The sequence below is a fragment of the Delphinus delphis genome, chromosome 12 (assembly GCF_949987515.2).
Source record: "Delphinus delphis chromosome 12, mDelDel1.2, whole genome shotgun sequence".
NCBI lineage: Eukaryota > Metazoa > Chordata > Mammalia > Artiodactyla > Delphinidae > Delphinus > Delphinus delphis.
In genome coordinates, this window is record NC_082694.2 from 15,175,170 (window position 1) to 15,195,763 (window position 20,594).

Below are 20,594 nucleotides of genomic sequence, written 5' to 3' on the forward strand. Positions count from 1 at the left end.
TGTCTTCGAGCAGACTCTGCTAGAAAAGGAGACCCAATCTCTTTCCTTAAGGGAGCGGGTCTGGAAAGATGTGGAAAAGACAGGGAGGATGCTGCTTTACTTGCTGAAGGACAACCTTCTTGGCTCAGAGAGTACCTTTGCATCTTAGGGAAAAAGTAACACAGCCTGTTGAGTTGGATCTGGGGGTCCATGTAACCTTCCTGCCCACCCTGAATTTTCACATCCACTCCTTGTTTCCAGGTGTTTGCCACAAAGCTGACCTACCCTCAGCCAGTCACCCCCTGGAACGTTCAGGAACTGAGGCAGGCGGTCATCAACGGCCCCAGTGTGCACCCAGGAGCCTCCATGGTCATCAACGAGGATGGCAGCCGCACGGCCCTGAGCGCCTCGAACCTAACGCAGCGGGAGGCCGTGGCCAAACAGCTCCTGACACCAGCCATGGGGGCACCTAAGCCCCAGGGGACAAAAATTGTGAGTAATGGGCAGATTTGGTCAGGGGCTCGGCCACCTGCTGTTGGCTCCCCATGACTGCTGGCTGTCAGCTGTGGCCTCAATGACTGCAGATACAGGAATGCTGTGAGAGCAGTTCCTGCCTCCCCTTCCCTCTCCCCGCCCCCCCACCCCCAGGGGAAGCTGCCCCCAGACGTGGGTGTTCCCTAGGGCCTGAACACCATGAATAAAACTCCATTTGGCCATCCCATGCATGCAGCGCAATTCTGGGTACATGTCGGGGCTTGAAAAACGCTCTTGAATTATAACTCTGTTGTGATTTGCTGCCCTTGAACAGGGCTGCTCAAAGGGTGGTCCTCAGAGCCGTAGCATCCCCGGGGCTGGTAGGAACTGCACATTCGTTCCTTCCCCTCTCCCTCCCCCCCACCCCTGAATTAGTCTCTCTGGGAATGGAACCTAGGAATCTGTATATTAAGCAGCTCTGCAGAGGGTTCCTCTGCATGCTAAAGTTTGAGAACTGCCCTAAAGGAAGGGAACGTTCTGTGTCTGATAACTGAAAACTGACAGGTTTCATCTGATACTTCACTTCCGGGGGACTGCTAGTTCTTGCCTGTAGTACTGGGTTAAGGGATCCTGAGGCTTTATCTGGGCTTCACCGGAAAGAGTATATGATGGATTAGCAATGTCTGCTGAGGACAGATGGGTGGGTGACATCACTTGTGTCTGTGTCAAATAATAACCATTCCTGCTGGGAGGGGTATAGCAAATAACGGCTAACCAGGCAACAGTGGTGGAAGTTGCTAGAGTGAAATGGACTGGATTTGGGATTAATTTATGGTGACTGCCCAGAATCAGGGGATGACTGAGTGTGTCTCCCACACCCACTTGCACGCTTGTTAGACCTCCTCTTGCCTTCTGACACATCCAGACCCAGTGGCCGACTAGGTCTTCTCTTTAGTGGGTTTGAGCTCTACAGAGGACCACTGGTCCTTGAAGGAACTTTGGTTGGAGGACAGAGGGGGAGAGGAAGCCTCGTCACGGTGACCATTGGTCCCCGCTGCTCTTCACCGCGTCCTGTCCTCTTGCTTCCTCTCCATCTCACCGCTGTCCTGCGGTCAAGCAGGAACAGACCATGCGTTTTCTGGTTTGGTGGCAGGGGGCACATGCAGACGCAAATCTAATCACCTGTTTTGGTTTTTTTCTCGTGCATTAAGTGAGGTTTGTGTTCAGGCTCACGGGACTATTCTGCCATTTTTAAGTGCCTACTGTTTTGCTAGGAGCTGTGAGAAAGATGCAGGAGAAATCAAGGTGTGTTTTTCATAATTCATGGTGAAGCAAGGCAAACACTGGTAATCTTCCTACTAATTCAAGTCGAGCATGTGAAACAGTCTCTCAGTAGGACATTTTGAGAAAAAAATTGAGAGAAGAGAGCAGAGTGGGGTCAGGTACTCTGCCAGGCACCGTGGATGAGATCCTGCTCTCTCGGGGTGGACGGCCTGGTAGGGGCACCCCCAGGGAATGAGACCATAAATGTGTCACCGCTACTGAGTGGCATGGTGGACACAAGGGAACAGCGACGGGGGACGGTGACTTTACCCGCATGAAGCTGGAGAAGCAAAGAGGGCTGTGGGCAGGGTGGGCATGCAGGGCGAGTTTGGAGTCACCAGGGGGCAGTTGAGGGCCAGCCCGGGGGCTGCAGGGGAACCGAGGGTGAAAGCAGGGTGTGTTTCAAGGGGACCTTGAAGTAGGGGGGCTTAGCTGTAGGCTGGATGTCAGGGCTGTAAAAGAGAGAAGGTGAGAAGGAAGCGTGGTTTCCAGTGCCCTGGAAGGAGGTGTGTCTGGGTCCTTCTGAACTGAGGCCATGGTGGAGAATCTTAAGGGCCAGCTAGTCTCCCGTAAAAGGTAGAAATGTGGCACTTAGGTTAGGGGGGCATAGAGTTAAGAAATGAAATCATCAGGAATTCCCTGCCAGTCCAGGGGTTAGGACTCCGAGCTTCTACTGCAGGGGGACACGGGTTCCATCCCTAGTCGGGAAACTAAGATCCCGCAAGTCACGTGGGGCAGTCAAAAAAAAAAAAAATGAAATTATCCGAGTTAAACTCTTTGAGCACAAAGTACAACAGAGAGAAAATGCAGTGGGGGCACCTGTGGAAGCAGGAGGAAGGTAGGGGAGGACGCCGAGGGAGAGAGGGCTCGCTCTCGGTATCTGCATCTGTCTCCCACCTGCGCTGGGGGGGTTCTTCCCGGTCAAGACCAGCCCCAGAGTATGTTTGCATCTCCCAGAGGCACTTACTAGGTGTTTGTGGAGTTAAATATGAAGTTTAAGAAGAGTGAGGAAACGGAAGGAAGATGCAGATTTGTCCACATGAAGGTCACGTGTGACCCAGGAGAGCCGTTGGAACAAAGTGGGGGGAGCTGGGCTTCAGGGCCTTTGTGATGAGGCAGCGAAGCAGTAGCTTCATCTATGACTGGAGCAAAAGCAAAAGGATACGGGGGTTTCTGACATTAGTGGGGAGTGAGGATGGGCAGACGCGCAGGGGAGCTTCCTTCCCGTGGCCTTGTTACGTCTGTGGGGCTGGGGGTGGGCTTAGGAGAGGGCAGGTTGGCCTCACTGCACACTCAGGTCAGCTCGTGGGAAGCGAGTTCTCAGCAGCCGGGAGATTGAGTGAGGTTGGCCCAGTGGCCTGTCCCCCAGCCTAAGTTCACATCCCAAGCACACTGTCCCTGCCTTGTCTCCCAGCCCCACCTCTCGGCGTCCCATCGATGTGGACCTCTTTCTCCCCTTCAGGCCTTGAACTTGCTGTCCCTGCCAGGAATACTCTGTCCTCCCCGACACTCCCCAGCCGTGGCCCACTCGTCCTTCTGCAAAGCCTTCGTTCCTCTAGGGCAGGGGTCCACAGCCTTTTTCAACCAAGGGCCAGATAGTAAATATCTTAGGCTTTGCGGGCCACACGGTCTCTGTTGCAGCTGCTCAGCCCCGCCTATGTAGCGTGAAAGCCGCCACGGCAGTACAAAGTCAGTGGGTACGGCTGTGTTCCAAAAAACTCTAGTTGCAAAAGCAGGTGGCCTGCAGTTTGCCACTTTTACAACATGAATGGGGTCCCCCCCCCACGGTGTGTCCCACCTCACCCCCCCCAACCCTCATTGCGTTATGTTGTCACTCCAGGTACCCCCATCTGACTGACCTCGAGTTCCTAAACCCCGTGAGGACAGGGCAGGGTGTTCGGCCCTCCACTGTCCCCAGCACCCAGCATGTAGGAGGCACTTGGGAAACCCCTGTGGACTGGACGGGTCCAGGATGAGATGCAGGAGGCTCTGAGGTGTGAGGGCCACATTTGACCTGAGGATGTGGCCCTGGGGCAAAGACAGGAAGGGAACTTAGGAAACAAAAGTGGTCCTTATATTGGGACCTGGGGTCTAAAGGTGATTATCTTTAGTTTCCAAGAATCTCAATGATGTCACATGTAAGGTTTATATATGTAGTCAGATATGTGTGCATTTACAATTCATTTGTCATTTGTAAAGTAATTTTTTGGTTACTGTGTTCCTGTGGAACACATTAGATCAGGACCTGGGCCAAATGGCCAGGTGACGTGACTGGGGGGGACAGACCCAGGTCCAGGAAAGGACAAACTGCAGGTTAGATGAGAAGGGGGAGGGGGGAGTGGAAGAAGCCATTTCCCCTGGGAGGGGTGAAGTCTCTGCCCCTTCTCCTGGGCCTGGTAAATGGAGTAGAAAGTGGCCAGGGCGGCCAAGCCTCATTTCCCGGCCCAGCAGTCAGCCAGGAGCAGCTCTTTGGCTCCGGCTCTGCCCCTGGGAACTCTGACCCGGGCACTGGGGCACACTAATTTTCGCTGCGGTATTTATTTAGAGACAAGAGAAAGGAAGGGCCTCAGGTTTGGGTTGGCGAGGGGAGCACCCTGTGCTCCAGGGCTTCTGTTTGGATTGGCTGGTGCCTGCTGGCCGGGCCTGCGAGCCTTCCCAGCTGTGGGGTTTGCTTACGCTGGAGGATGTCTCGAATTTTAGAGACTCAGATCCGAGGCGAGCCCGGGGTTTGGGACGCAAGCCACAGGTCCCGGCAGTTTCTTCCTTGAGAAGCTAAAGAAATAGACCTTGAAAGTCAGTTCAGGCTCCCTGACGTGCCCTAGGCAGCCACTTCTGGGAATCCTCAGAATCCAGGTCTCCTTGGAAACACGGACATGGGGGTGGGGGGAGGACGGGTTTGAATTCCTTGGGAGCAGAGAGACTGCCTCCCCGCTAGCTGCTTTTAGGACTGCCTTTTAGAATTTGAGGGGTGTGCTCCCTGCTTCCCTGAGTTGGGGGACACTGTCAGCCCAGCCAAACGGATGCGGGGAGGTGGGTGGGGAGCATCTCTTGTTGACCTCTAGCCTCTTTCTGCAGCCAGCTTTCTGATACAACTTCATAATGTGGATGACATAAGAAGAAACCAGACTTGGAGTAATTTGTTTCCCCCCAACCGGTTATCTGCTGGATAATTTAGGGGAGACTTGGGATGGGGGGAGGCCTCACTGAGTCTCCACAATTCCTCTGGGCTGCTAAGGGCAGCCTGCAGAATGATTGGGGTAGCAGTTGCCTCATGCATTTGTTTTTTTATTTTTATTTTATTATTTAAAAAAATTTTTTGGCCGTGCCGCAAGGCTTGTGGGGTCTTAGTTCCCCAACCAGGGCTTGAACCCAGACCCCCGCAGTGAGAGCGTGGAGTCCTAACCACTGGACCGCCAGGGAATTCCAATGCATTTGTTTTTTTGTTTGTTTTTTGGGGTTTTTTTTTGCGGTATGCGGGCCTCTCACTGTTGTGGCCTCTCCCGTTGCGGAGCACAGACTCCGGACACGCAGGCTCAGCGGCCATGGCTCACGGGCCCAGCTGCTCTGCGGCATGTGGGATTTTCCCGGACCGGGGCACGAACCCGTGTCTCCTGCATCGGCAGGCGGACTCTCAGCCACTGTGCCACCAGGGAACCCTGCATTTGTTTTTTAAAGTGGCGTCTCTGTTCATCATTTGGGAAGCCCAGTAATTAATATAGCGTAAGATTAAGGGCCTTATACTAAAGTCAGCTTTGTGGGAGGAGGTGTTCTGTCAGGAGGACGTGACCAGTGGCATATTGATATTGGTAAGGAACAAAAAAGCGTGAGCGTTGGTTGTCTTTAAGGAGTAAAGTTACTTGTGGTTTTCATTCTCTTCTTTAAGTTTGTCTGTATTTTCTGTGCTTTCCCCCACAGTAAGCATCACTTGTGCAGTTTTTCTTGCTTTCTTTAGAAATAGTTGAAGATCTTTTAAAGAAATTGCATAGAAGTAGTACACGCTCGTTGTAACACGAACATCACTAAGACGTATAAAGGTAAAGGTGATCATCTGTGCCTTACTCTTCCTCCCGTGTGTCCCTGCCTCAAGGAGAGCATAGCAACAGCTCAGTGAGGATCTAAGTGCCCTTTTCCCTCGTGTATATAAACCCGTAGAGTTGGGTTGGGTTTTATGTATTTATTTTTTCGCCGTGCTACGTGGCATGTGGGATCTTAGTTCGCTAAGAACCCACGCACCCTGCGCCGAAAGCCTGGAGTCTTTTAACCACTGGACTGCCAGGGGAGACCCCTGGGTTGAGTTTTAAATTGCCTCATCCTATCACCTTAGATGGCACCTGGATTGTTTTTCTTTTACCGGAATACATTATTGCCATCGCTTTAGGACTATTATAGGGTTAAGTCATCCTTTTTCATCATTATATAATATTCCATAGTACATACCATGATTTAGCCACCAATGCCCATTCTGTGGGGCAGCCAGGTTTTTCCCAGTTCTTGCCACTGTTAACACTGCTGCATAAACATGCACATTCTTAGAACCTTGCGTTGACAAAAGGAAATAAGTTTTAAATGTTTTAAAATCTATTGTGAAATTGCTTTCCCAGAAGACCATGCAATTTAAACTTCTTATTAATTTTTAAGTGCAATAAAACATTTGCAGAGAGCATTGAACTGGGGATCAGGAACCCTGTGTTTCAGTCCTGGCTCTGCTGGACTTGCTCTGTTGGGCAAGTATTTCTAAAACGTGGAATTCACGTTTCGAATAACGTACTCAGATGTGGCCCTGGCGGGGATTCTAGAGGTCTGCCAGATCCTTCTAGATCTGGCAGACCAGGAGTTTTATGGTTATATGTAGATATGCTGTCTTCAGATGTGTCTCTTTCTTTCTTCAGATTAATTCGCAGAGGAATTCAAACTCCGGAAAGGTTATGCATCTCTGAAGAAGACAGAGATTACTGGACAGGAGCCTGTAGCCTCATTGGCATATGCCTCTGTGCCCAGAGCCAGGACAGGACTCTGCTGGGCTAGCAGCTATTTCTCATAGTACCAGATGGGGCTTAGTAGCTATTTCTCAAAGATTTCTAGGGTTTCAGTCCAGACTAAAAGTTCTCCTTTTATTTAGTTGAATAAAACCTGAGACAGACAGAAGGCACACTCAGCCCAGGCCAAGGTGAGCCCTTGGAATAGTGGCGATGTTGCCGAAGTCACTGCTGCTCACCCTGTTCTCTCCTGTGCCCCCAGGTATGCCGGCACGTGAAGAATGGGGACATTCTCCTCCTGAACCGACAGCCCACCCTGCACAGGCCCTCCATCCAGGCGCATCGCGCCCGCATCCTGCCCGAGGAGAAAGTCCTGCGGCTCCACTATGCCAACTGCAAGGCCTACAACGCCGACTTTGATGGAGACGAGATGAACGCCCACTTCCCTCAGAGTGAACTGGGCCGGGCCGAGGCCTACGTCCTGGCCTGCACGGATCAGCAGTACCTCGTTCCCAAGGTAGGTCTGACCTTGAGGCGGTTCCATGGTCATCGCCAGCACAACTTGGCAGTCCAGGTCTGGGCCCTTGCCAGCTCCTGGAGTCAGTGGGTGGCTCTAGGGCAGGGGCATGTGGAACAGAAGGTCTTGGCTTCTTCCGGGTGGGGTCTTCAGCTCTCTAGTGGCTAGAGGCAGGGGAAGGGTTCTCTCTTGCTGCCCCTTAAGGTGGCAGGAAAGAAGTTGTAACAGTCATCCCAGAACGCTGAGGTTAGTAGCTGCATAATAGGTCTTGTCTTCCAGTCTGTTTGGATTCGACAACTTATTAGCCTCTGGCAAGCATTAGCATCCCAGCTGTGAGGGTCCCCGAGGTCCACAGATGACTCTGATCCTTTGAGTCTGGACAAGCAGGAGTTTTAAGAGACAATGTAACCACAAGGGTCCAGATGAAATTCCCCTCCAGCCCATGAGGAATCTCCTCTGTGAATCCCTTCCTTTATGAGCCGTTTGCGTCACAGTGATTCACAATGATACATCGTTCATTTGGGCTGCAGTGTGGAGTAGTAATAATAATCAAGAACTATGGCTACCGTTTGCCAAACACTTTTTCAGTGTCAGACACTACAAAGCACGTTGGAGGCCTCTCCTTTCTTCCTCCCCGCACTCCTTGGGGTAGGTACTGCTAACGTCCACATTTACACATGAAGAAACGGTGTAGGGACTTCCCTGTTGGTCCAGTGGTTAAGACTCCTTGCTTGCATTGCAAGAGGCGCAGCTTGCATCTCTGGTCGGGGAACTAAGATCCCACATGCAGCGCGGCGCAGCAAAAAAAAAAAAAAAAAAATGGTATAACTTACCGAAGGGCACAGAGCTGAGGAGGAGGAAGGGCCAGGAACTCCCAGATCCTTGTGGCTTGTTCTTTTTGGCTGTGTGGGCCCTGCTGCCCTTCCACAGAAGAGAGGGAGACCTCTGCACCCAGGAGGCACCAGAGGCTGCTCGGAGATGTCCCTCATCGATTAGTAACCTCTCCTCCTGGGAACTTCTCTTCCCCCGTCAAGTCCCACCTGGGGAATCAGGCAGGTGGCCAGGGTCCGAGCGTCCCAGCCTCGCTGCCTACCAGACACACCACTGTGGCTTCATCCTGGACTCAGTTATTTGAATATAACTTTCTTTCCCTTCTCCACCCACCTTAGCTGGCTGTTGGTGAGTGAAGGGGCTGACAATAGGCAGGAGGGGTTTAGGGGCCCACTCAGGTCCCCCAGAAATTAGAAGAAATAATTTGGTTAATTTTTACTAATAATTTTACTAGCAATTAGTAATGATTTTACTAATAATTAGAAGAAAAAGAAGAAATAATTAGAAGGAAATAATTTGAGTAATTTGAAAATTGGCTTTTTGTCTTTTTATGTAAATCATATCCATGGTAGCTATGACGGTGGTGGCTTTGCCACCGTCCGCTGAGCGCTCCCTGTGCCTCAGGCACTGCTCTGAGCAGTTGGCAAACATTCTCACTTAGTCCTCACGACAGCCTTAGGAGGTGGGTGCAATTTTCAGATGAGGAAACACCGGTGAGTGGCTTGCCAGCCAGTGACGAAGCTGGGACTTGAACCCAGCACCGTTGACCTCCCAAGCCTGTGTGCTCAGCCTCGTGTGTGATTAGCCCCGCTGACAGGCGAGGCTGGGCCTGGCTGAGGGCACGTGGCCGTGAGTGGTTCCCAGGACTGAACCGGCTGTCTGGCTCTCTAAAGGGAGTGTCACATTTCACCACAGGGGATACTACCAGCGAGCAGCAGATGGTTCATTTTTTTGCCGGCAGAGTGACCTCTGGACTTTAGCCGCATGGGGAGTTGGGGTGCTCCGAAGTTCTCAGGCCAATGAATTTGGATGTGCTATACTTGATTTTGATTGAATAAGGTAGAATAGGCGACCTCATTGCTCACGGCATGTCCTGCGCAGGGCTGGACTATGTAAAATCCAGATGTGCCTCCTCATATGCTCACCTGCCTATGAGTTTTAGGTCAGGAGACAGGGAGAACACAGATCAATACGCTTACATCAGTAAACTAAATTCTTAAAGAGTAAAAACAAAAAACAACACTTCTAGGGGATGACCTGAGGGTTCACTTTACTTTCAGATAAATTTTTTTTTTTTGGCCATTCTGTGCGGTGTGCTGGGATCTTAGTTCCCCAACCAGGGATTGAACCCGTGTCCTCAGCAGTGAAAATGCAGAGTCCTAACCACTGGACCGCCAGGGAATTCCCTCAGACAATTTCTTTTGTCAGAGGTAAAGAGCTTTTGATTCTTGATAAATTTTGTTTAGTCCTCAGTGTGAATGCCGAGGTGGAATTGTTATTTTTTTGCTAATGGTTATAAAAATGAAACATGTACTTTGTTGGCAAAGTCCTAAAAGGACAAGAGCTGGTTTTCCTAAGCCATTTTTGGGTAATTTTTCTTGGCGTGTCTTTATTTCCCTTTGTTTCTGTTTCTCTTTGTTCATTATTCTGTTTCTTCTCTATTTCTAGGTTCTCTTCCTTGACTAACCATAGTCCCCGATTTAAGTTCATTTTATTGTTGGTTATATGTGTTTAACAGGGTTGGAGTTTGTCTTCTTACTTAAAATAGGAGAGGAATGGAACTTTAGCTGTTTCTGTTCAAGAAAACAGTTACACTTTTCATTTACATGTTTCTGTGTGGATTCTGTTTTTTTCTTCTGTTTGTTGTCTCTATTGAGGGCCAATGCTTCATGGAAGTTTTTTTAACAAGGCTTGAGACATAGTTTCCAGACTTTCACTTAGCTACGAAATTCAAGTCACAGAATACCCTAATTCTCAAAGCATCCTGACCAAAGACATCTCATTTTCCTGTGATATTAGGTGGAATAGGATAGCTGACAATTACCTGGGTTTTTGATTCAGAGATGGTCTTTCTGATCCTAAGCAGATTTAGGAAATTCAGAATTATAAGTAGACCCTTAGTAAATTGCTTTAATCAGTATTCCTCCCTAGAATTCATGATTATTGCATTGAAAGCAATTTAGCCATTAAGGTAATTTTTTAGTCATGGAAAAGTCTGGATGGAGAGAGAAGGCACTGACTAGATCCCATAACTTATAATTATGTTCTTTAAAGGAAAAAAGCAAAAGGGAAAATCTATATCTGCCCCCAAAGACTGTGGGATGAGTCAAATGCCTAATACTGTCTTGGGTTTTTCCTCCAAGCAAAATAAGACCTTGTCTTTGGAACAAGACACAGAGTGTAGTTTTTTATTCATGTTCATGACTCAGAGCCTTCGTAAGAAGGGCCACGTGCCCCGTCTGATCTTGCCTTCCGTCTGCACCACCTATTCAGCTCATCTGTAATAATTATCTTTGAGTTTACGTAAAGCCCGTTGCCACAGTATTGAGACTGTTTAACAAGCATCCTTTTTAGCCTTTGAATTAGTGCATGTGGTTAAATTCCTGGCGCTTCTCCATGGCTGCACTTGTGAGTTCCTTAGTTATGAAACATGGACATAATATTGGACAGTATTTAACCAATAAGCAAATGATAACAATCTGTAGATCCAAGGCACAGATATTTCTCAAGTTCCCATAAACATTGAAAAGGTTGCAGAAACTGCTTCTTAGAGCATGTCAGTGGGCACAGCTATGTTTACTTTAGTGTGCCTTATGTTGCCATGAATGCACACCTGCAGATAGGGTGCAGGAGGCTGGGGATCAGAAAGGCTGTGCAAAGATGAACGTACCCACCCAACTGGGGCTTTTATAAAGGCCCTTGTTTTGACATCTGGTAAATAACAGCCTGCCATGAATACGTGCTGCAGTATGAAGAGACGCTGACAGCAGGCATTCTTTCCTTCTGTAGTCACACACGTCAAAGCTCTCCACAACCCTCTTGAGGAACCTCTGCCCGAACCCCACCCTCCCTGCGCTGGCCCACTCCAAGTCACTCCTCAGGCCAAGCTGCAATACTGCCCCTCAGAGAGACCATTCCTGACCAGCCTCCTCACCCCAAATCTATGTGATGACCCATCCTGTTATTTTCCTCCCATATTTAAAACTCTTTGTGATAACGTATCTGTCCAGTCATTTGTTTACTGTCTAGCTCTTTCTCATCAGGAAGGATCGTGTCTGCTTGGGCCACTGGAGTAGATTAAAGGTCTGACCCAGTGCCTAGGCATACAGTAGGCTCTCAGTAAATATTTGTTGAATGGATGACTGATTTAGAGGAGAACCAGGCCAGAAATGTGTGAAAAATACCAAAGCGTAAAACCAAAATATAAAAACAAGGACACAGCTAACAGCAGCCAGACCAAATGTATGCATAAATGCCAGAAATATGCTGGAGTAACTAGAAACAGATAGGATTATGGAGAGAAGGCTGGGGGCCTGGATGAATTTGCAGCAGTTTTGATACAGAACAGTGGGCAAAAGGCAAAGGTGGGAGCTGGTCAGGAAGCCCTGGTCATGTGCTTATGGTAGGCAGTTTGCTCTCAAGATGGGAAGCCCAAGCACCGGCCTGGTGCGGCTCAGAGACGGGACAGTACGGGGATGTGAAGGAGGGCTGTTGCTAGCGGGCAACTCCCAAGCACAGGATTAGGCATTAGAATGCGACTTCAGTTTTTTCTTTGTTCTCCTCTTATCTGTTTTGGTTTATAGGATGGCCAACCATTGGCAGGGCTGATCCAAGATCACATGGTTTCGGGTGCAAACATGACCATTCGAGGCTGCTTTTTCAGCCGGGAGCAGTATATGGAGCTGGTGTACCGAGGACTCACAGACAGAGTGGGGCGTGTGAAGCTCTTTCCTCCTGCCATCCTGAAGCCCTGTCCGCTGTGGACAGGAAAGCAGGTAATTGGGAGAAAACAAACGGTGGCTATAAAACAAGGAAACAGGCCAGTCGGTAAAGAGGTTTTGGTTCCCAGGAGAGCCCAGGCCAGAAACAGAAATGACAAATCAAACAATAGTCTGACTCTCTCTTTGATGGGGTTTTTGGGTGTAGATGGTTTCAAGGGAGTGTCTGCTAAGCGTAAGCTGCATAGTCTCTGTCCTTTGCCTCTAACTTAAACTCCGTGTCCTCAGAATCCAGATATGGTGGTAATAGGCAGTGGTGCTGATGGTAGCAGTAGTTGAGGTTTGTTGGGAGTGCTTCAAATATGTTATCTTACTTAACCCTCACAACCAACCTGCGATGCAGAAGCCATCATTATCACCATTTAGCAGATGAGGATAACGAAGTTTGGAGAAGCTGTTACATGCCCAAGTCCATAGGAGCCAGAGTTGGGATTCAAACCCAGGACTTTCTAACACCCAGGCCATCATACTATACTTAATCAGTTACGTGACCTTGGCTCTGTCAGCCTCAGCTCTTCATTTATAAAACAAAAGGGTTCAGGTTGACGAGCCCTAAGGTCTCTCCTAGCTCTGCAGTTCTTTAAATCTGTGGACCTGGGACTTGACTGCTTTTTAGTTACTGAGCCAACTTGTATTCCTGAGATAAACCTTACTTGGTTATGAGGTAGTGTTTGCTAAACTTTCGTGTAGAATTTTCTGCCTCTGTGTACATGAGGGATTTTGATAGGTGGTTTTCTTGTCATATGTTTGCCTGGTTTTGGTATCAGGGTAACATTGGCTTCATAGGATGAGTTGGGAAGTATTTACTCTTCTTCCGTTTTCTGTAAGAGTTTGTATAGTATTTTTTTTAAAAATAAATTTATTTATTTATTTTTGACCGCGTTGGGTCTTCACTGCTGCGCATGGGCTTTCTCTAGTTGCGGCTATTGAGGGCTACTCTTCGTTGCGGTGAGTGGGCTTCTCATTGCAGTGGCTTCTCTTGCTGCGGAGCACAGGCTCTAGGCACGTGGGCTTCGGTAGCTGTGGCACGTAGGCTCAGTAGTTGTGGCTCGCGGGCTCTAGAGTGCAGGCCCAGTAGTTGTGGCTTGCGGGCTTAGTTGCTTCACGGCATGTGGGACCTTCCCGGACCAGGGCTCGAACCCGTGTGCCCTACATTGGCAGGCGGATTCTTAACTACTGCGCCACCAGGGAAGTCCCCAGAGTTTGTGTAGTATTGATATTATTTTTTTGTTAAATGTTTGGTGGAATTCACCAGTGGAGCCATGTGGACCTGGAGTTTTCTCTTTAGGAAGATTTGTTTAACTAAAATTTCTATTTCTCTAATACATATAGGGCTATTTAGTTTATCTCTTTCTTCTTGGAGGAACTTTACTGCTTTGTTTTTTCAAGGAATTTCATCTAAGTTATTGAATTTATAGGCGTAAAGTTACTCATCATATTCCTTTACTTTCGTTTTCTATTTGTAGAGTCTGAAGGTGGGTCTCCTGTCTCATTTCTGATAGTGGTAATTTGTGTCTTCTCTCTTTTTCCTGCTCAGTTTGCTTAGAGGTCTGTCAGTTTTATTGTTCACAGAGAACCAGCTATTATTGACTTTCTCTATTTTTCTGTTTCATTGATTTCACTTTGATCTTTATTTCCTTTCTTCTGTTTACTTTGGGTTTGATTTGCTTTTCTTTTTTAGTTACTTAAGGTTGAAACAGAAGTCACTGATTTGAAACTTTTTTCCTTTTTTTAATATTGGCATTTTATATATAAAATTTCCCCTAAGCATGTTGTATTTTCATTTACATTCACTTCAGAATACTTGCTAATTTCTCTTTTTTTGACCCCTGAGTTATTTAGAAGTATATGATTTAGTTTCCAAATATTTAGGGGTTTTTCCAGATGTCTGTATTACTGATTGCAAATTTAATTCCACTGTGGCCAGAGAACATACCTTGGATAACTTGAATCCTTTTCAATTTATTGAGATTTGTTTTATGACTTCAAATACAGTCTGTCTTGGTAAATGATCCGTGTGTCCTTAAAAATAATATGTATTCCGCTGTTGTTGGATGGCGTGCTCTGCAAATGTCAGTCAGGTTCAGGTGATAGATAGTTCAAGTGTACTATATCCTTGCTGATCCCTGTCCTTCACTTCCTAAGGTCACTGTATCGAAAACCTTTGTTTTATATTCATGTTTCATGTTCATGTCTGCTTTTGTTGTTACTGTTTTTGTTTCTAGTGGATGTGAAATCAGGTCACCATTGTTCTATCCTGGCCAGAAACAGAAGTTGATTTAACAGAATAGATGGGGAATTTTGCAGTTAAGTTTAGTTCAGGGATTGGTGAGCTTTTTCTGTAAAATCCAGAGAGAAAATATTTTAGGCTTTGTTGGTCATCCAGTCTCTGAGTTACAACTACTCAGCTCTGCCATTGTCACGTGAAAGCAGACATAGACAAGGCTTAAATGAATGAGCATGACTGCGATTCAATATAACTTTATTTACAAAAACAGATGGTGGGCCAGATTTGGCCTATAGGCTGTAGTTTGCTAGCCCCCAGTTCAGCTGGTTATATGTATTTGTCCACTTATATTCTTTTTATTATTTCTTTTTTAGGTGTCTTTATTTTGTAAGTCATCTCAAGTTATCTTGGACCTAAAGGGATTTTAATTCTTAAGTAAGTGTCCAGAATTTATTAGGATTTTGTTTAAACATAAGCAGTGAGTTCAAAATAGAACCAAATAGTTGACAAAGACTGTATATCTAGAGCTACGAATATGTTCATTCCCTTCAATCTGAGAATCCAGCCTAAGGAAATCATCTGAAGTATAGTAAAATAACTTGAAAAATGCAGTCCATGACATTGTGGTTTATAGTGGTGGAAATTAGAAAAACCTAGATACCCAGCACTGGGGCTAAGTAAATTGTGGGACATCCATTTGTTAAGATATTATGTAGTTGTTTAAAATAGTGGTTTTAAAAAGTTATGTAACCGTCTGGAAAATTCTCTGACATAATGTTGAAAGAAGAAATAGACTACACAGTTCTATGTGTAATCACAGTTGGAACGTGTTAAAAATGTATATGAGCAAAACCTTTGACATAAAAAAGATCAAAGTGATAGAGTAATTTGGTTTGTGTTAGGAATAATTTCTTTTTCACTGTTTACCATGTCTGGCCTATGCTTATTTTATAATGAAATCGAATTGGAAAATAGGCCCAGGTTTTATTTCTGTTGCAGTTGAGATTTTTCAGTGTTTTTTGAGAGGTTGGTACAGGCTGTTATTTCTTTGCAAAGAGATGAAAAGGGGAAGAGTGACGGCACTGCACAAGAATTTGTTAGTGACTCAGTCTGATTCTACAGAGAAAAGCCATGTTTTGAATCAGGAAATAAGCAACTTAGCTTGGGAAGTTTATTTGTACTGCCCTAGCAAATTAAGTGTTAGGCTATTTCTCCAGGGCATTTTATACAGCCTCTCGAGTGGTTTTCTTTCCACCTAAGAACCGGAGGTCTCTCACCATGTGTTGAAAATGAGAGAGCATGTAAAGGAAGAAGATTTGCCCGTCACTGCAGATCTCGAGCATATATAGCTCAATGAGTGTTCCCAAAGTGAATACATAAGTCGTCACCTAGATCAGAAAGTAGAATAGCACCAACACCCCCAGAAGACCCTTCCAGGCCCCTCTCAATTTCTGCCCCTCCCCAAAGGTAGCCACTCACCTGACTTCTAACACTATAGGTAAGTTTTGTCTTTTCTTGAACTTTACAAAAATGGGATCATAGAGTAAATCATTTCTTTGTGTGAGTCACTCATGTCGTCACATATGGTGGTAGTTTATTCACTTTTGTTGATGTGTGGTATTATATTATATGAATATACCATTATACATTTGTCCATTTTACCGTTGATGGACATTTGGGTTGTCTTCGATCGTCTTCATTTGGCTATTACAAATAGGGCTACAATGACATTCTTGTACATGTCTTTTGCTGAGCATATATATGCATTCTGATGACTAAATGCCAAGGAATCAAATTGCTGAGTCATAAGATCTACCTTCAACTTTAATAAAGAGTTTAATAAACAGGTTTCCAAAGTGCTTGTAGCAATTTACACCTCTACCAGCAGGGCATGAGAGTTCCAGTTACTCCTTATTCTCAGCAGAACGTCATATTATTGTCCCATTTCGTTTGGGTGTCTTTTATTTTTTGTTTTTTCCCCCATCTGTAAATTTAGCCCTTGAAATGGGTGTGTAGTGGTGTCTTATTGTGCTTTTAATTTACATTTCCTTAATGACAAGTGAGGTTGAGCACCTCTTCATATGCTTATGGCCACTGGGATCTCATCTTTTGTGAAGTGCCTGTTCAAGTCTTTTGCCTTTTTTTTAGTCTATGCCATTCTCTTATTACTAGGTAAGAGTTTTAGAAATATATTCTAGTGTAAGTCCATTGCCAGATATGTGTATTCCTTCTGCTTGATGGCTGGCCTTTTTGCCCTTTCACTTAATGCTGTTTTCTAATGATCAGAAGTTCTTTATGTAATATAATTCACCAGGCTTTGCCTTTTATGGCTAGTCCTGTATAAAAACTACTTGGCTGCCCCAGGGTCATTAAGGTATTTCCTTGTATCATTGGTAAGCAGCTCTATTGTTTGCCCATTCATGCTTATGTCTACTGTCTGCCTGGAGTTGAATTTTGTGGATGTTGTTGATGTGAGTAAGGGGTCAGGATTCATTTCCTTCCCATAGGACTATCCAGTTGATACAACATCGTTGATGAAAAGACCATTGTTTTTCCTCTGCTCTTTAGTATCTCCTGTGTTGTAAATCAACTAATTGTATATGTGTAGGTCTACTCCTGGACTCATTTCAGTTCCATCGATTAGTTTGATCCCATTGCACCAATACCACACTGTCTTAATTATTGTAGCTTTATAGTAAGTTTTGATTTTCGATAGTAAAAGTTTCCAGCTTTGTTCTTCTTCATGACTATCTTGAATATTCTTGGCCCTGTGAATTTCCATATAAATTTCAAAGTCATCTTGTATATTTCTGCAAAAAAGTACCTGCCAGGAGTTCTTTTGAGATTACATTCCAGTGTTGAATCTTCCAAATTATGAACACAGTATGTATTTCAGTGACATAAAAGTCTTGTTCATCTTTCATTAGATTCATTCCTAGGTTTTGCTATTGTAGATGATATTATGGGGGGTTTTTTGTGGGGTTTTTTGTGGGGTTTTTTTTTTTGCGGTACGCGGGCCTCTCACTGTTGTGGCCTCTCCGGTTGCGGAGCACAGGCTCTGGACGCACAGGCTCAGTGGCCATGGCTCATGGGCCTAGGCCGCTCTGCAGCATGTGGGATCTTCCTGGACCGAGGCACGAACCCGTGTTTCCTGCATCGGCAGGTGGACTCTTAACCACCGCGCCACCAGGGAAGCCCAATATTATGTTTTAAATTTCCTAATTGTTTATGGTTGGTGTATAGAAATACAGTTAATTTTTGTATATTGTCCTTGATTCAGCAACCTTGCTGATTTCATTTATTAGATCTCTGCCCTTTAAATTCTTTTTAACTATAGAAGTAACGTAAGTTTTTCGTTAAATAAAGAGACAGTAGGGCTTGCTTGGTGGAGCAGTGGTTAAGAATCCACCTGCCAATGCAGGGGACACGGCTTCGAGCCCTGGTCCGGGAAGATCCCACATGCCATGGAGCAACTAAGCCCGTGCGCCACAACTACTGAGCCTGTGCTCTAGAGCCGGCGAGCCATAGCTACTGAAGCCCACGCGCCTAGAGCCCGTGCTCCACAGCAAGAGAAGCCACTGCAATGAGAAGCCCGCACGCCACAACAAAGGGTAGCCCCCGCTCTCCACAACCAGAGAAAGCCCGCGGCAGCAACGAAGACCCAATGTAACCAAAAATAATAAATAAATAAAATAAATAAATTTATAAAAATAAATAAAGAGACAGTAATATGAAAGGAAAAAGGAAAAATTTCCTCTTTGTCCAATCCCATTCTTCATGTATGTGCATACTCTCATAGAAAAGAAATAAAAATGGAATCATGTTATACCTACTCAGGAGAACCATGAACCATGATTAAATCTGACATTCAATTTTGAGCTTGTATTTAAGACCACTTCTTTATCCATGATATTCTGGTGCCTGAGGCATGCACTTACCTCATCCTCAGGCACGTCGACCTCAATTTTAACTGGTCTGTAAGAGAGCTTACTTTAATTGAGCCACCAGGTCCTCCAAAGGGAATCTCATTATTTCAGGCAGTTTGTATTTTTAATTTGAACCACCCTAACACACTCCAAATATAGCATGAAGTTTATTTAACTGTTTTCATGTGCTAGGTTGACAGAACCTTTCTTGTAATTGCTTTGTGACATATTTAGTTCACTTAATGATGTATCATGGGGTTCATTCTATGTCTGTACGTGTAGACTGACTTCATTCTTCTTAACCCATTCTGTGTTGTACCCAACAATATGGATATATATAATTGATTTAACTGTCTCTCTATTGGCAGACATTTAATGAGTGTCCAGTTTTTTTGTTGTGGTGGTTTTTTTGTTTTGTTTTGTTTTTGGCCACGCTGAGTGGCTTGTGGGATCTTAGTTCCCTGACCAGGGATCGAATCCAGGGCCCTGGCAGTGAAAGTGCTGAGTCCTAACCTCTGGACCGCCAGGGAATTTCCTATTGGCAGACATGTAGATCGTCGCCTGGTTTTTTACTATTCTGAACAGTGCTGTGGTGGACACCCACTTATAGCTATACTAGTGTACTTTTCGTTGGTATATATTTTAAATGAATTCCTAGAATTGTGATTGCTGGCTTAAAGGGTATACACATTTCAAAACATTTTTTAAAAAGAAGTCCATTTAATTTTTAGAACATTTTTTAAAGTTCAATAGAGGCTTCATATAAATAATTTAAATAATAAATAATTATAATTCTTGTAGATTTTGCCTCCCTTCACAGTTTAAAAGAATGTTGCAGGTATGATCTTTCCTCCCTAGCATAGTTTATGACCAGAAAGTAAATTATGCACTTCTAGAATATTAGTGTAGGTAAGGACCTCGAATCATCTTGTCCGGAATCCTTGTTTGTTTTATTGAAATGTAATTCATACTTACCAGAAAAGTTACCATTTTGGGTATATAATTCAGTATATATAATATAATTCAGTGATTTTTTTTTCAGTGTATTCTTTATGTTGTACAATCATCACCACTAATTCCAGAACAATTCCATAACCCCCAAAAGAAACTCAGTACCTATTGGCAGTCAGCCCTGATTCCTCCTTCCCCCATTCCCTGGTAATCACTTTCTGTCTCTGTTGATTTGCCTGTTTTGGACATTTCATATACATGGTATCATACAAGTTACGTATGCTTTTGTGGCTTGTTACTTTTACTTAACATAATGTCTTCAAGATTCATCCATGTCATAGCATGAACAGTACCTCATTCCTTTTCATGGCTGAATAGTATTCCATTGTATGGTTATACCACATTTTGTTTATTCATTTGTCAGTTGATAAATGGAATATTTGGCTCGTTTCCACTTTTCGGCTGTTATAAATAAGGCTGCATTGAGTATTCGTGCACCAGTTTTTTATGAATGTGTACTTTCAATTCTCTTGAATATATAGCTATGAGTGAAATTTCTGGGTCATATGGTAATTCTATGTTTAACATTTTTGAGGAACTACCAAACGTTTTTCCAAAGCAGCTATACAATTTTACATTTCCACCAGCAATATATGAAGGTTCCAATTTCTCCACATCCACACTAGCACTTATTTGTCTTTTGTTTTTTCAATGGCCATCTTAGTGGGTGCAAAGTGGTGTTTCGTTGTGGTTTTCATTTACCTTTCCCTAATGATTAAAAATATTGAGCATCTTTTCATATGCTTACTGGCCATTTATAATATCTTCTTTGGAGACATGTCTATTCAAGCTCTCTGCCCATTTATTAATTGGGTTGTTCGTCTTTTTAATTGTTGAGTTCTAACAGTTCTTTATATATTGTGGCTCTTAGATCTGTATCACATATGTGACACAAATATTTTGTACCATTATATGGGTTGTTTTTTCACTTTCTTGATAGTGCCCTTCAACACACAAATACTAATTTTGATGAAGTCCTATTTATTGACTTTTTCTTTTGTTGCCTGTGCTTTTGGTGTCACATCTGAGAATCTGTTGCCTGATCCAAGGGTACACAGATTTACAGCTGTGTTTCCATCTAAGAGTTTTATGGTTTTAGCCCTTACATGTAGGTCTTTGATCCATTTTGCGTTAATTTTTCTATGTGGTGTGAGGCAGGGGTCCAGCTTCATTCTTTTGCCAGTAGGTAACACAGTTGTCTCGGCACCATTTGTTGACAAGACTATTCTTTCTCCATTGAATGTTCTTAGCACCCTTGTTAAAAATCAGTTAACCACAGGTGTATGGGTTTATTTTTAGACTCTCAATTCTAGTCTATTAATCAATATGTCT

At 44.9% G+C, this 20,594-nt stretch overlaps 1 protein-coding gene across 1 annotated transcript in view; it reads left to right on the top strand.

The window, feature by feature from the left end:
- POLR1A (RNA polymerase I subunit A) overlaps positions 1-20,594 on the top strand; it is a 76,917-nt gene that overhangs the window by 25,293 nt on the left and 31,030 nt on the right. The window contains exons 12-14 of the mRNA XM_060027416.1: positions 241-471; positions 7,015-7,269; positions 11,904-12,095. Of these exons, the coding sequence (XP_059883399.1) occupies positions 241-471; positions 7,015-7,269; positions 11,904-12,095 (678 nt within the window). The remainder of the gene's footprint in view (positions 1-240; positions 472-7,014; positions 7,270-11,903; positions 12,096-20,594) is intronic.